We start from the raw sequence: 15,776 nt of genomic DNA, 5'->3' as shown, positions 1-15,776 counted from the left end.
GGCAGTGCTAAATATTTCGTACATCTCGTCATTACCGGCAAATTAGTCGTACAACGGTAGATCCTCATTCTATCGAGTCCCCCTTGCCCTAGTAATGGACAGACTATTAGATATTAATTTGAGGGGCTTGTTTGACAAACAACAGAACCCTCAATTGCAAACCCATTTGCTTTTTTTCCTCTAGTACATCATACTATCCTTGTCAACAGCATCAAGAGACCTTTGATATCACACATCCACGGTCCATAGGTCCCCACTATTTAGACGGGAGGCTGGGAGTGGCCATTCTCATTGGCTGTCTGTGAGTTGTGAAGTGCATTAGCGTGGTGGTCCTTGTATTTTTAATTTGGGAGCTGTAATTTAGAGTATTGCCGTTTCAATTTCGAAAAACAAGACTGGGTCTTCCCCTGGGTTCCCTTCACCTTCATATTCAGTCATTCGTTGATACTCAAATGCAGTGAGGCTTCGGTCTCGAGCATGATTCATTCATTTACATTCCTTCGCTTCTAAGTTCTTCTTTTTTTATGCCACATTCTTTATCACGTTCTTTTCTCCACGCGTTGCGGCCTGACGGCCTCCCTGAATTCCTTGGACAGCACAGCCCTGTCTAGTCTTCCCACACTCGCTTCAACCATTCCAGCCACTTCAACTGGTCAACTACACTTCTCTCGCCCGTCGTCGCTCCCACGACAATGAGGATCTCTTCATTGTTTGGGCCCGCGGCGGCCGGCTGGCCCTCGCTCCTCGCGCTTTTACCAACTCTCAACGCCCTGTCATTCGAGTCAGTCTCCGTTCCGGAACTGGACCTGAGCTCGCTGGGACGGGTATCAATTACTGGTGATTTTGATGGCGTGTCCCTCTATCAGTATAAGGAACAGACCGAATCAATTCCTGATGGCACCCAAGCCCTCCTGACCCCGCTACCGAACGGCATTCTCACAAGTCTTTCATCCGCCGATGCGCAAATCATGGCAATGTGCCCCTTCACTCAAAAAGATGGAAAATTTGCAGGGATATTTGTCGGTGGTAACTTCACCAGCCTGGGCGGAGTTGATTCACCCGGTGCTGCTCTCTTCGACCCCAATACCAGTAAAATTACTGCCTTACCGGGCCTTTCGGGCTCGGTAGCTGCCGTGACTTGCGATCAGGACACTAACCGCGTCTACGTTGGAGGAAAATTCGCCTACGACAACACGACAAACGCCGCCGCATGGGCGCCGGACGATGGCTGGACTGATCTCCCATTCAGTGGCCTAAATGGCCCAGTTAGCTCGATTATGAAGGCTGACAATGGTCATATCATCTTTGGAGGATCATTTGATGCCCTGGGAAACAGCACCAGCTCCTCAAACGAAAGACAAATTCTCAACCTCCAAAATGCCACCATCACATCCGATACGGACTCACCTCTGGACGGCTACTCCGATCCTCGTAATATCATTTGCTCGACAGACGGGAAGGCTGCCAAAGGCAAGACCTATCTTCTACACGACTATGCGCCTGGCTTTTGGAGAGCAGACCTCGGATTCGATTTTTTCCCGACTAAGATTCGCATTTACAACACTCATCTGGATGGACGTGGCACTAAGGAGTTTTTACTTCGAGCCCTCCCCGACAATGGCATCATGAATCTGACTTACATCGACGAGTCTGGAAAAAAAGCCAGCTGTGACTCGTCCTGTCCGCTTTCCAGCGACACGAGTGAAACATACCGTGAATTTACTATGGTTAATCCCGTTGGTATGCGGGGTCTCCAGATCGAGGTTCTCAGTTGGTACGGGCAAGGAGCTGGCCTGAACGGCATCGAAGTCTTCCAAGATCAAATCCTAACATACGCCATTGACCAATACAACGAACCGACATGCTCGGGCATTGAATACCCCGCCAAGTCAACGCGCACCGGCTCTTGGACTATCGAGTCCGGGTATGTGTCTGCAAAGGTGTCCGACTCTGATGCCTCGACTACATCCGTCACATTCGAGCCTGACGTGAAGAAATCCGGCAACTATACCATCAAGGTTTATACTCCCGGCTGCAGCCAGGACAACTCTTGCAGCTCACGGGGCATTGTTAATGTCACAGCTACCCTTTCCAGTGGGTCTGACTCTGACCAGCCCGATCCGTCATATTTCTACCAGACCAACCGCCACGACAAGTATGACACATTCTACACTGGGTACGTTGACGCCAGCAGTGACTCCTTCCGACCAAAGGTTACCCTGCGGGCCAAGGACGGCCAAGGGGATATTACCATCGTGGCGTCTCGTGTCCAATTTGAACTACTCTCCAGCACTGGTGGTCTCAATGGACTATACGACTATGATCCGACCTCCAAGGTTGAAACCTCGGATCTTACAAAGTCGGACATTAACAAGGCGGGAACTTCGCTTGACCATAACGCAACAATCTCAGTCATCAAGGAGCATGATGATGTGATCTATGTCGCTGGTAACTTCTCCGACAGCAAGATCCACAACATCATGTCGATCAAGGATGGCAATATCACAGCAATGCCCGGTTCTGGGTTGAACTCTCCAGTACTAGCAATGACCACCCTTGACAATGTCCTGTATGTTGGAGGTCGCTTCACCGATACCTCAGACGCAGGTTCTAAGGGCCTTGAGCACGTTGCGGCATACTCATACTCTTCCAAGGAGTGGTCAGCCCTGGGTGCAGGCTTGAACGGTCCTGTTAGTTCGATCTGGGCTGTTGAATTGAATGCATCAACTGCTATCAACGAAACAATCATTGCTGTGAGCGGTGACTTTGATCAAATCATTGCTTCCAACGGGAACCCCGCGGTATCTGTTGCCGGTTTCGCCATGTGGGTTCCTTCTCACAAGGACTGGCTCCAGAACCTTAATGTTACACAGATGCAATTCGGTGGTCAGCTTTCCAGTGTTGCTTCCCACAACAACACGCTCATTTTGGCAGGCAATCTTGCCACAAATGGTATCATCGCTGGTGGTGCCGTGTCACTGCTAGATTCCGATGATTTGCAACTCATTCCTCTGTCGATGAAGATCAACCGCCAGAAATCGAGCACTGGCCTGATCACTGGTGCCTATGATAGCGAATCGAGCCGGAATCTCACTATCTACGGTGGGCATTTCGCTGCCGCTGGCAGCAATGGATCAACCATTGAAAACATTGCCATTCTCAACGGTACCAATCAGAAGATCTCAGGTCTACCGCAAGGCGTCGACAGTAACTCAACATTTGTTTCAATGCTTGTGCACAACGATACCCTTTATGCGGGTGGAAACGTCACCGGAAAAATCGATGGTACTACTCTGCAAGGTCTTGTGGTTTACGACCTGGACAAGAACGAGTTTTCTCAGACTCAGCCGGCCTTCTCGGGCTCAGACGTCTCAGTCAATGCTATTGTCAATCGACCGGGTTCGTCTGATATCTACTTTGGAGGAAACTTCGAAGGTGTCGGGCAGTTGCCATGTAATTCCGTCTGCTACGTTGATTCCGCCACCGGCGAATGGGATCAACCTGGCTCGTCCCTAAGTGGCACCGTGGTTGACCTTCATTGGGCTAGTCAAAAGACGCTGATGGCTGTGGGTGACCTCCAGGTCGGTGGAAACAATACCGCAATTGCTACCTACGAAGTCAAATCCGAAAAATGGACTTCTTTCTCTGGAGCATCTCAGTCGGATCTCCCCGGGAATGTGACTACCTTTACAGCTTCTAGCGCAGATCTGTCAAAGTTCTGGATCGGAGGTACTGCGACCAATGGCTCGGCCTTCTTCTTGAGCTATGACGGTTCCAAGTTCCTATCTCCCGGAAGTCTGTTCTCCGAGGGCACAGTTATTCATGCTCTAGAGGTTCTTCCTGTCCGCCATGACCATTCTGCGGCATCTTTGTTGAGCAACGAACAGACCTTGTTGATCATGGGTTCGCTTGTGATTCCGGACTTCGGACATGCATCAGCCGCGCTCTACAACGGAACCCATATCACTCCATTTATCCTTTCTCAGCAAGCTGATGGCCAACCGGGTAGCATGTCGAAGTTCATCTCCGAGAACAAAAACCCTTACACCACCAACAGTGAGTTTACCTGCCTTTTATCCTTGACAGGAATCAATACTTACTTACCAACGTAGAAAAACATCACTCCAATGGCATTGCAGTCTTGGTCGCTTTTTGCTGCGCTCTGGGATGCGTCTTCCTCATCGTGCTAGCCGGTGTCATCCTGAACAAGGTGCAGCGCCGCCGCCAGGGCTATGCAGCTGCCCCTCAAACCTTTGGCACCGATCGACCATCCGACATGCAGCGCCTGCCGCCCGAGTACCTCTTCAACTCGCTGCATCAGTCCAACCCTGGTGCTCCGGCCCTTTAATGCCCCTTCTCACACCAAAAAGAAAACCATCTAACCCCTTTGATTTGCTTCGAGGCTGGCGTTTCTGTTATGTTCTATCGTAAACAACGTTGCTATACCCAGCCATCTTTATAATGTCTTTTGTTCTATTCGCCTGTGTTTTCGCGCCGGCCATATCGCGATTTATCTTCAATTTTTCCCCTGGCTCCTTGCTCCTGGCACATGTGGCCGATCCAATCTTTCAAAGCTCTGTTGTGAATATGTGTCTGTGTTGATGTACCATATGCTTTTCAGCGATTTATTTCTCACTTGAGTGGATGTGTGTTGCTTGGGAGGTTGGAGATATGTAGATAGCCACGTTTTGTTCGTGGACACGACAATTAATACAATACCCTTTTGCTGATGAACGTATTCTCAATAAGTACTACTGTACTTTCGTACTCCGTACTATACTAGCAATGTCTAATTATATCCCACAAAACAGCATAGCCCAATTTCCACTTAATATAAACCACGCGTCCACATCTGAGCACCTGACCTCGGGAGCACAGCCCTGGTCTCCAGGGCTGAGTCAGGTTATTTGTGTGGGGGCCCCAGGTCACCTGCTCTCTCCCCGCAAGTCGATCTCCAGGTTTTCGTATCCCAAACTTAACCCACCACTTTCTCTATCTCGGATGTTGTTACTGCATCGCATTCATGCCATTTCGGTATGCGATCACGAACCGGCTGGTAAGTTTATGCGCCCAATAGGTGTGGTACATTGCTGACGCGACCCAGCTTAACGTGTCGAACACGAAAGCTCAAATGTAGGAATCTGTTCTCTCGACCGTTTGATTGCTTGGCGACTAACTAATTCATAGGCGATGAAGAGAAGCCCGAGTGTTCACAATGCCGCAAAGGGGGCCGAGAATGTCGTCCCAGCGAAGGTGTAGTTTTCCGCCATCAGCAGAACGCGTCGATGAACCGGAACTCCCCAGATGGTCGTGGCAGTCTCAACGGGTTCTATTCGTATAAAAACACTTTTGACAAGGATAGTGTGTGGCTGGATGTTCCCAAACATGGTATGGCACCACTGCGACATATTGTTTCGATTTGGGATCCTTTTTAGACGGTAGCTCATATCCTCTGCAGTGATTTTCGTCGACAACTCCGATCCATACGCCGACGACCTCGAGTCCTCATTGACAGATCCGGGCAGCGTAGCGCAGACAAACTCTCCAAATCGCAGATGGGGTAGTGGGGACTCTCGAACGAATGATGCCGAGACGCAGGGATTAGAAGCCTTGTCGGCGGTCGCAACACACGATCGCTTCCCTTTTTCTCCCCTGGACCATTCGGTCTCCGATAGTACCTCCTATACCTCTCCAAACCCACGGCAGAGTGCCGCTATACCCCCGGCCTCGCCCTCTATGTCACTGTCATCCACCAGCAACAATACCAATATTAATTTCCTCCTTAACCCCTCGCAGTCGATGTCCCCCTCCATCGACCCAAGTATGCAGCTCCCTGATCGGAATACTGCGCTTCCATCGAGACCGGCAGTTTCGCAGAGAAGCTTGAGCCATATGAGCCACATGAGTCTCATGAATCACGCACCAGACGACAATGCAGAGAACGATTTCGAGACTGCTTTCTTTTTGCGACATTACTCAGAAGGACCGGGACTGTGGTATGTTTTCTTCCGTCTGGCTGACGTGGAACCATGAGTAACGATGCTGTCTGCAGGATGGATCTCTTTGACCTAGGGACATATTTCGCTTCATACGTGCCAGTGCGAGCAAGAACCAACCCGCTTTTAAAATTCGCGGCCTGCGCATATTCCGCTAAACAGCTAGGCCGAGTCAAAGGTGCCAAGGCCCCGGTAGGCGGAGTCTGCACCCAGCAAGCTGCCATGGAACTGTGGCCTGACAAAGACCCCGACTTCGCATGGTACGGGGCAAAGTATTATGAAAAGGCCATCCAGCTGTTAATGAAGGAGCTGCAACCTGACGCAGAGGGTCCACCCCCATTGAGCACCCCAGAGGCTTTTGGTCAATGGCAGGCTGCCGAGCTTTGTATAGATTCGGATAACCCACGTAAGCGCCGCAGACGGCTTTCTGATAGTCGGCTCTCGCATGGAGTTCATTCCGATGAGGTGCTCGCGGCGACGGCCATTTTGTCCGTGTATGAGTTCCTCGATGCCGCAGGGCCTGCGTGGAATCGTCATTTGAGCGGCGTGAAGTCATTGCTTGATGTTGCTGAAGTGGGAATGATGCCTCTCGAGCAGCGTCCGTCTCCGGGAGAGAATTCATATCAGACACAGACGCCTAAGAAGTCGGGTCTTTCTAAGGCTCGGAAGGCGACGTTTTGGAATTTCGCGCGGCAGGACTACTTAGCTGCCTGTAAGTGTTTTCTCCCCCAATAAATGATTCCCTCCAACCTCCGCTGACAGAGAGTAGTTATCAATGAAAGCCATACAAGGCTGAACACAGACGACACAGTCCTGTGGACCGAAGCAGGTCTACTCATCGACAACGGGGGCTTTGTCCGCCCCAGCAACACAGGCGCAGCAGGATACCCGGAAGGCGAAGACGTAATGAAAGAAGATCTAATCAGCAACGGACTAGTCTGGATAGTGTCCAAGATAGTCAATTTCATAAGCTCTGGCGACAACGTGCACCTAACCGACCACCGACCCGTGCCAGGACCCTTAGCCGTCTCGCAACAAGTCCTCCTGGAGCGGTGGTACAGACTCGAATCCGAGCTTGATGCATGGTACAACGGGGTACCGGAGACATTCCGGCCCTGCGCACGAATAGACTCATCCAAGCTCGGACACCATCGCCCGCCCAACGAAATCGAAGACATCTCCACCCTCCAGGAAATCTGGTACAGCCTGCCCATGTGCGCCTCCGCTATGCAGCACTACCACATGGCGCGTATTCTGTTGCTCATCAACAAGCCGCACGAGTCCACCAGTCGTCGGAGCACTATCACGCTTCGTCTCCAGTCATACCGCTCCATCGAATCTGAGATTGCATTCCACAGCCGCGAGATCGTGGGTATCGGTCTCTCCCGCCCGGACGGAAGTGTCAGGATCAACTCGCTGCAGCCGCTCTTTGTTAGTGGGCAATGTCTGACGGATCCGCGCGAGCGCCGCACTACCGTGCGCCTGCTGAGGAGTATCGAGTCGGATCTGGGCTGGGCGACTGAGTATCGTGTGCAGCAGTTGCTGAAGGAGTGGGGGTGGGATGAGAGTTCGACCCTATCGCCTGGTTCCTCTGGTTCCTGAGGCTTGAAGGTATCTTGTTTTTCACAAGATACGGTTAGAGTTGTGGGGTTGGCGCGGGCTCAACGCAACCACCCTCATTGTATAGTACCTGGACCCTCTTGGTCGGGCCTGTATTGGATCCGATGACATCATTTGAGGGTACTGGGGTGAACTGCGTATTTGCAGAGTAATGGGCCGGCTGTCGAATTGTGACCATGCATCCCAGTCCTGTCACCACCAGCACGCCATGCCATGCTGAGAATCAAGTGACAAGCGACTGGGAATTCTCGTTCATTCGGGGGATGTGTCCTCATGGTGTGACGAATGCCAGAGACATGAGTAATGATTGTTCATGATACCCCCAGGGCCGTGGACCTCCTATAGTAATCATAGTATAATGCAGCCCTCTGTACAATGTGCAAGATAGGTATAACCATAAAGTGGGCAAATGGAATCTAAAGAAAAAGAGCACAGAAATATTAGCAAATTTAGGGTCGAAAACCTTTCCCCATTTGATTCTGCAGGGTTCGGTTTAGTTGCCTCTGAGTACTGCACATGAGACACACATTCTCCATATTATGTACGGAGTACATGTAGGGTATACTCCAGTATTTGTTCGAGCTTGTCTCTGATTCGATCAATATCTACCCCATACTTGTTCTTTAGCTTTGACAATCTTAATTTATGTCATAAAGAGATTGGAAATAACACAAGTCTTGACCAAACCTTGGAGATATGTACATATGTACCAAGTGTCACTTAACACCACACACCCAACACCCAACACACCAAATATCATCAATCTCTTCCTAATCTCTTCCTCTACGTAACCTTCACCGCAAACCCACTCCAGCCCTAAAACCATCCCTCAGTCCCCAACGTTGCAGGTTTTCCGTTGCCCATTGTGTCACCGAATCCACATGCCCCCACTGATTTACCCTTCTGGGGTTCCGGGGGCAACTTATCCGACAACGCTCCAGATCCGACATTATTCAGGATCTACCCCGACGAGAATATCTCGGGCTACTTGTACTATCCCGCATGTACTCCGTAGGAATCGGGGATCTTTTTCGGAATGGAGAGTGGAGAATGGAAAGTTTGGCGGAGCCGAAGAATTCCAATTTAAGGTGGCGGGGAAGATAAGAGATTTAGTTGGAGATTTAGTGTGGACTAGGGAGCTTGAAATACGATGTAGTTTAAAGGAGTTTGGGTCTGCGATAGTTATGTTGATAGTTAGGGGTTCATTTATGTACGGAGTAGAGTATTCAGGATTTAAGATTAAGTGTCACGGTCACTAAATATCTGAGGTTAATTAAGCGCACCTTGAATCCATGGGGATATTAGTTGAGCTTGTGTTGGTGTTTCTGTTGAGTGGTTTATGGGTTGGGAATAGAACGAAGTAGGGGAGTCTTGAGAGATGTGTATTTAGTTCTGATAGCAGCAGTTGGCCTGTTTGTATTTCGGCAGGACGAGGGTTATTTTATAGCAGCTTTTTCTACCTTGTGGTATAGGATTGACTGTGAGTTGGTTTAATGCGGATAGGAGTAGGCGAATCGGATAGCTCTAAGCTTGGAGCTAGCAGACATCATCATGTATGGAGTATAGGAAGAGTCCGAATTAGAAAGCTGGGTAGAACTGAGGTGACGAGGAGAACTAGGCTGTGATTCAATGTGGACATTTAACTGACTCATATGCTGTAAGTCAATGATTGTGATCTTCATAGAGAGCGAAAACAAGAGTCAACGTTTGAGTGGTTTAAGAGTTGTGGCTGGCGCTAAGTGCGATGATCACCGGAGGATGCGGTGTGATCTGAGCATATAAGTAGTCGATACTGCGTAAATATGAACATCTTTCCTCTAGTGGGTTTTAGAGATGGACAGTGGGACTTGCTCAATATTGGGCCACACTGTATCCACACGTTAGGTAGGGACCTCCCCTTCTACATTATGTAATTCTGCCACTGAGGTAATGGTGTATTTTGCACGCGGTATGCTTAATAGGCAGGCGGTATATATAGATATCGGGTTGGTCCAATATTTAGGTGGTCAGCTACGGAGTACTCTATCCATAAATGAGATCTCATAGTTAGGTACAGCATCAGGATCTGAACGAATTGGTGGTGGATGAGGATTCCGGGACTTTTACATGCAAATCATTCCACAACATTTCACAACTTCGCTGTGATAGATCGTCTGGCATACAGACATATATCATATAGAACTCAGTCAGCCACCCGATTGGACTTATGAATGACGAATGTCGGTGCTGATCACAGCGGTAGGTGGGTTAGTAGTAATGATTGGGTGGATTAACGCGTGAGCTCTCGAGAAGGAACGTTATTGTAGGGTGACACTGCCCACTCTGACTCTGACCACTCTGTGCGACGAGACACAGAATTTGATCTCCAGGGGTAAAAATGCAACCGAATCATGAAGAGGCGAGTACTTGGCAGACCTGCCGTCAGCTTGGGGCTGGACACTTGCTCGGAGGTATCTGTCAGCTGTGTACTCCGTACTTCGTAATTCCTAAGTATTGACTGCGTATGGAGTAGTGTAGATGCATATTTAGATCTATTAATTAAATCTCGATTTAACCATTAGCATTGTCTCCATTGTAGGCTGAAAAATAGTAAAAAGCACTAGCCACGGAAAGGGCAAAGCATGGGAAGAGGCTGAGTGAATTATATTAATTATTCCACAATGTAATATTATACCCGAGATACCCACACGGAGATTTACTCCGTACTCTACAGGTATTTAGTATTTAAAGGGAAGGTGCATTATGAGTCTTATCGTCCAAGGTTGTTATTATGACTTATGGCCTTCTAGATACGATCCTCGGTCAGTATCTTCAAAAGGTCTGTGTCTGTGTACTCCGTACTCCGTACTCAGTACGGAGTAATATACTGTATGTACGTATTTTATCCCCCGCTAACCGACTTTGCCAAGGCTGAATTGAGTTCTGGAGGACCGTGGGTTGGACTCTAGTGCCTCGTGTGCCGGTGGGGCAAAGAACGGGGCCTTACAGAGTATCCAGTCCACGGGTCCCATGGAGTACGGAGTACCGTACATCGTACAAGTACAATTGTATACCCCCCTTAAGTTCTCTATTTCTCCTGTCTTTCTCTTCGACTTATACTGTTCCTTTGCGATATCGCGCTGGCGCGTTACGGATTTGCGCAGGATATGCATATCTCGCCATCATGGAGCACGCCCTAACTGGACATTGCCCGTCTCCCTTCTTGCAGGAGACGCTATTCCCCGACGCCGGGGGATTTATCGATGGCCGTTATTGCCAGCAGGTCACTCTCGGCAACAGCACTTTGTCCTGTTGCTTGCCATGTCCTCTTGCCGAGTGGAGATATGACTCTGGTAAGTTCTGTGCTTTCCGGGTCTGTTTCCAAATCCTAACGCGGTTACAATAGACTTGGGAAATACAATTCATGCCACGAGTTGGATCAGCGTCGCCATTCTCCCTCTTTGTATCTTCTTGCTGATTTCCTACGCCGTGCTGCCTGTCAAATGGACTCACCGTCATTATCTGAGTGTCTGCTTTACGTTGGGAATCTGTTGCATGGAGGCAAGTCAGATGCTGGCGTGTGCTACGGACCTTCATAGCTAACTCCAATCTAGCTCGCCTTCATCATCCCCCTCGGCGCCAAACCAGACCAATGCCACAATGCGATCACCCCCAATGATATGCGCTCCGATCTTTCCTGCGCCTTCTCCGGATCTTTGTTATTATTTGGGGGCTGGCTAGTGGTCATATGGAGTTTCATCCGCACAATGGCTTTCCACTTACAAGTATGCTGGGAAAAGGTTCTGGGACCGAAGTTCATGTGGGCAGCCTTTGTCTGCGGATTCGGAATCCCAGCAATCGGACTGACGGTTATGCTGATCTTGACGGGAGTGTCATTCCGATTCGGCGATATCTGCCATATTAACGTAGACAACGGATTATACGACTACTGGATCCCAATCATGGTTTTCGCCGTCGCAGCCCTCTTCTTCCAACTATCGACAATGATCTACTGCATCCACATCTACCTCCGCTCCCTCTTCGACAAATCCGCCTCAACATCAGGCAGCTCCGGCGCAAACCTCCCGTCCTATACGGCCAGCATCGGCACCGTGACAGCCCGACAAGCCTACCGCCGCGTCCGCCGCGTCCTCAAACTCCAATGGCGCGGTATCGCCCTCACATCGATCATCCTCGGCAACGTAATATTCTTCGCAGTCGTATTCATCAACCTCGATAACGCCGTCGCGCCAACGGCAGAAAACGTCAAAGCCGCAAGCCCCTGGCTAATGTGCCTTGCTGAAACCGGCAACAAGGACCTCTGCCGTGAATACGCCTCAGCCATCGGCCCCAACGAAGCAACCCTACTAGCAGTCGTGTTTCTGCTCTCGCTCGTCGGCTTCTGGAACTTCATCCTCTTCGCCCGTCCATCCATGTTCGCCGGCTGGCTGGATCTATTCCGCCGCAAAGTGACACGCCGCCACGAGTTCGTCTCTGCAGATGCGACCACCCGCTACGCCGACAACAAGGGCTTCGAAATGCTGACTACATCTGTGAAATCACCCGATACATTCATGCGATCGCCAAGCCCTTCCCGAACAGGGCCAGACCGCAATGCTTTCATGCGCTCCCCGAGCCCTACACAAATGGGCCGGTCTGACCGCAGCGCTTTCATGCCCTCGCCGACGCCTACGCAGACGACTGGATACGGCCGCAGTCCGGTTGCCAGCCCCAGTCTAGGCTCCGAGCGCATTACTGTTACTCGCGAGGCACGCTATGTGCGTCCCTCGTTGAGCTTTTCCGGGCCTAGGCCGCCTAGCTCGTCACAAAGTGCTAGTGCACGCGAGTGGGATCCACAGTCTTCGTTTGCGCCAGGGTACGGGCGAGAACGAGTGTAATGTTTACTGAAATACGTTATGTTTTGCCCCCTCTTTTTTCTTCTTCTTTTTTTTTCAATGTTCAGAAATATTTACTGTTCTATTTCTGTGCTTTAGCCTATACCCTATTCCCCGTTTCCAAAAGATGGGAGGTTTACAAAAGGGATGTCCCAGGGGTTTCTCGACGGTGTTACAGGGGGCGTCTCACCATTTCTGAGTTAAGGCGTTCATGATTTTTGCAACTCCAACATGTATGTATTCAATGATGTATGATGTGCCGATTTCATCGTATCCTCCACTTGGTATACGATATATAACTCTATTACAATTTATTTTGGATGGGCTCCACATTAAATACACTTTCCATATCCCGAAACTCGCTACCGAGCACATTCACATTGTCCATTGGGATCTCACGGCCATTTACTTTGCACCCGTCTCAATCTCAATTTCAATCTCAACCTTAACCACGATAATTCAAATGGGTTCGGTATGCCCGTGATCAGACGGTCACTACATATTAAAATACCGCATACGCGCAAAAAGTGGTCCCACGAAGACGGCCCCAACCCATCCGTATTAGGGTACCAACAATACCGGGGGCAAGACTAATTCCCCTGCACGGGATTACGCACTCCACCACTTCCCGCAGGGACGGCGGTTTTGCCTCGTTAGGGCTAGTGTTTCGATATAGTTTCAGCCTGTAACGCGTGTATCCATGGATTCATACGGAGTATTGCTGCATAGTAGTAGTACTACCGGCTAGAAGTGAGAGCGTTATTCCAAGGTTACTAGCCGAACCCTACTGCACACTACAGTAACAAACATCCCTGTTAGACTTTCAGAGAACCCTTCTAGATCGTTGCTGGATGCATCGGGTGGAAACTCCGCGAGTATTCTGCTCTCGGGCCCTGGAGATTTAGTGATTATGTGAGATGCTTTATTCCGATTTTGGAAGGTTGTACCTACATAAGGGCATTCTTTAAATTGCGCGGCTGAATGGACGTCTTTTATGTATTTCATTTAGCTACATATGTACTCCGTACACCAGACCCTGTATAGACATGTATGGAGGACAGGGTCTGGGGTCGGGAAGTTAATTAAATTGCGTACATTGACAGGGTATGTACTACATGCACGTAGGGGTAGACTAGTATATGGCTGGTTTTCTAGTGGACGTTAATTTAAATACCACATGGCACAAACCGAGGAATGTCATTAACTTGATTTTGATATTCTGTCAAAACATTTCATATACAACATATTCCCTGCCAATGCTGTCATCTGTCATCCTGACCTCGGGAAAACTGATCTACGGGCCACGGTTCACGGAACTCCCCGCATCCCAACTCCGGCAAATATCCGGCGAACCTTCAACATCTCAAGGGTTCTGTTTCGAAGTACAGTGATCGACCTCTCTTGTGATTGTTCTAGTTCTGTTGATCGGCGGATCTTACGACCATCCGTCGTGAATTGTGTGGTGATCTCACGAGAACTCCCGTTTGCGGGGTTGATCCACCGAGGTAGCATGTTCCCCAGACCAAACATTAGGAAGTAAGAAGTCGATATACGGAGCCGGGTGAGAACTGGCTCCAGTTACTCCACGATTCCTAGGATTTGTGGCTGTTCATAGGCCAGGAGAGTGGCCACTTCGGCATTCATGGCACTGGGGTGGGTTCGCACGTGCTTTTGGTGGCGTACAGCTTCACATTACTCCATGCATACAACATATGATTGGAAATGCAGAATCCGGGGCAGACAGGGTTCGGGATTGTCCTTGAAATGGGGCCACAAATGGCGGGGAAAGAGACCTTCCAAGGTTGGATCCTAATGTTCGCGCTATATGATGATCCGAGGTCTGCCATGTGATTACCAAGTTCCGGGGAAGCTTTATTTGGTTTAATTTGATTGGCAATGCTTTCCCACTGTATAACCTTTAAGAAAACAGATCTTAACGGACTCTATACAATCAGACGGTATCACAGGGTAACAAGTCACTTCTTTATCGTGGGATTCCATTTAGTATACAGAATGATACGCGGACGCATGCCAAAACTTGCTGTTGCATATCTAAGAGATAGCGATATAGATGGCATGCGATAGAGAAGTGGTGTGATTATGAGGCTACTTAATGATTTTGTCTGTCAGAGAGATGGATGGGTTAAGTTCAAGGGTTTGTTATACCTAGTATCATATATCGATGAAATTGCGGGTTGGAAGAGACAAGTGGATTACCTCCTTCTAGTGGCTAAATTCTTTTTTACCTATACTCAGCTATATCGACTAGAATAAACAACGCCGGTTCCCTCTTGGGATACCACTACACCCCTGCATTCAACCCTTCCCAGCTATGGCTGTCGTGTTCTCCTACCACCTCAATAGCTTGATCCAAGCTAAGAGTCTTATTGATCTTACGAAATAGCAAGGAAAGCTCATGGGGTAATACCTTGGAGCTAACTAGGAGGAGAAATATAGCATTCTGTAGCCGATAGGGAATCTTTTCGAGGCTACTATCCGAAAATAACCCAAAGTAACATTAGCCCTGAACATTTGGACGGGAAATATTGTAGTCAATGATATTGGCTTGTCATGCAGAGTAGCTCTGTCTGCAATGGCCTATTTTCAGACAGTACAATCACCTTTATGTATATCGCCACCTTCCCTCATTTTGTACACGAAAGCCGGAAATATACCTCCACATACATACATGTACCGGTTAACGGCTGGCACTCGAGGTGTCCATTACTCAAATCATCACAGTATCTCAACCAGACCCCTCTAGAAACATTCTATATCCGCATCCTAGCGTACCCATACCGACACCCATCATGAAGTCTCAGGTCCGTATTCCCATCCGTAGCATCATACAGCCCATTATTAATGCCATCAACGTCTAAAGCGACTTCGTATTTTTTGAACCCAATCAGCGGACGGCGTACTCGAACCGGCTTTCCTGTCTCGTCTATTCTTATCCTCTCGGTGCAGATCGATGGGTGTATAGCGATCAGTAGTCCGCATGTCGTAGCGAATCCGATCCAGAGACATGCTTTGCCGACTATTGGGAGGTAGTCGCTTATCCAGGCAAAAGTGAATGACCCAATAAAGGTATATGAGTAGAAGAATCGTTTATAGTATGGGATTGTGTAGTATATGTTGTATGGCTGTCGGGGGCGCTCGTGAGGTTTGTTAGGGAGTAGGTGGGTGTTGTCTGACATTTTGGATATTTGGAGATAGACGGGAGAATGTCAATAGACTAAGAGGGAGGAAAGAGAAGGCCAAGTTAAGGAACGTCGGGGGCAACGAT

General features: G+C 49.1%; 4 protein-coding genes across 4 annotated transcripts; 3 read left to right on the top strand and 1 right to left on the bottom strand.

Moving 5' to 3' along the window:
- Positions 1 to 692: 692 nt before the first annotated feature.
- On the top strand, positions 693 to 4,348 carry N7525_001948 (uncharacterized protein; the record flags this gene model as incomplete). The annotated part of the gene is made up of 2 exons (XM_002557398.2): positions 693 to 4,056; positions 4,113 to 4,348. The coding sequence occupies 2 exons, from the start codon at positions 693 to 695 to the stop codon at positions 4,346 to 4,348; spliced, it is 3,600 nt and encodes a 1,199-aa protein (XP_002557444.2).
- A 688-nt stretch (positions 4,349 to 5,036) lies between these two features.
- N7525_001947 (uncharacterized protein) lies at positions 5,037 to 7,598 on the top strand (the record flags this gene model as incomplete). The annotated part of the gene is made up of 6 exons (XM_002557400.2): positions 5,037 to 5,056; positions 5,105 to 5,133; positions 5,188 to 5,388; positions 5,459 to 5,996; positions 6,053 to 6,708; positions 6,766 to 7,598. 6 exons carry the CDS (start codon positions 5,037 to 5,039, stop codon positions 7,596 to 7,598), a joined length of 2,277 nt encoding a protein of 758 aa, XP_002557446.2.
- A 3,181-nt stretch (positions 7,599 to 10,779) lies between these two features.
- Positions 10,780 to 12,493, top strand: gprM (the record flags this gene model as incomplete). The annotated part of the gene is made up of 3 exons (XM_061212110.1): positions 10,780 to 10,948; positions 11,002 to 11,156; positions 11,210 to 12,493. 3 exons carry the CDS (start codon positions 10,780 to 10,782, stop codon positions 12,491 to 12,493), a joined length of 1,608 nt encoding a protein of 535 aa, XP_061071336.1.
- A 1,305-nt stretch (positions 12,494 to 13,798) lies between these two features.
- Positions 13,799 to 14,020, bottom strand: N7525_001945 (uncharacterized protein; the record flags this gene model as incomplete). Its single annotated transcript, XM_061212109.1, has 1 exon — positions 13,799 to 14,020. One exon carries the CDS (start codon positions 14,018 to 14,020, stop codon positions 13,799 to 13,801), a length of 222 nt encoding a protein of 73 aa, XP_061071335.1.
- Positions 14,021 to 15,776: the final 1,756 nt, after the last annotated feature.

Source organism: Penicillium rubens, assembly GCF_028828025.1.
Source record: "Penicillium rubens strain IBT 27055 chromosome Unknown utg000001l_segment0_segment0, whole genome shotgun sequence".
Taxonomy (NCBI): domain Eukaryota; kingdom Fungi; phylum Ascomycota; class Eurotiomycetes; order Eurotiales; family Aspergillaceae; genus Penicillium; species Penicillium rubens.
Note: the sequence above shows the minus strand (reverse complement) of the source record. Positions and strands in the feature narration are given on the sequence as shown.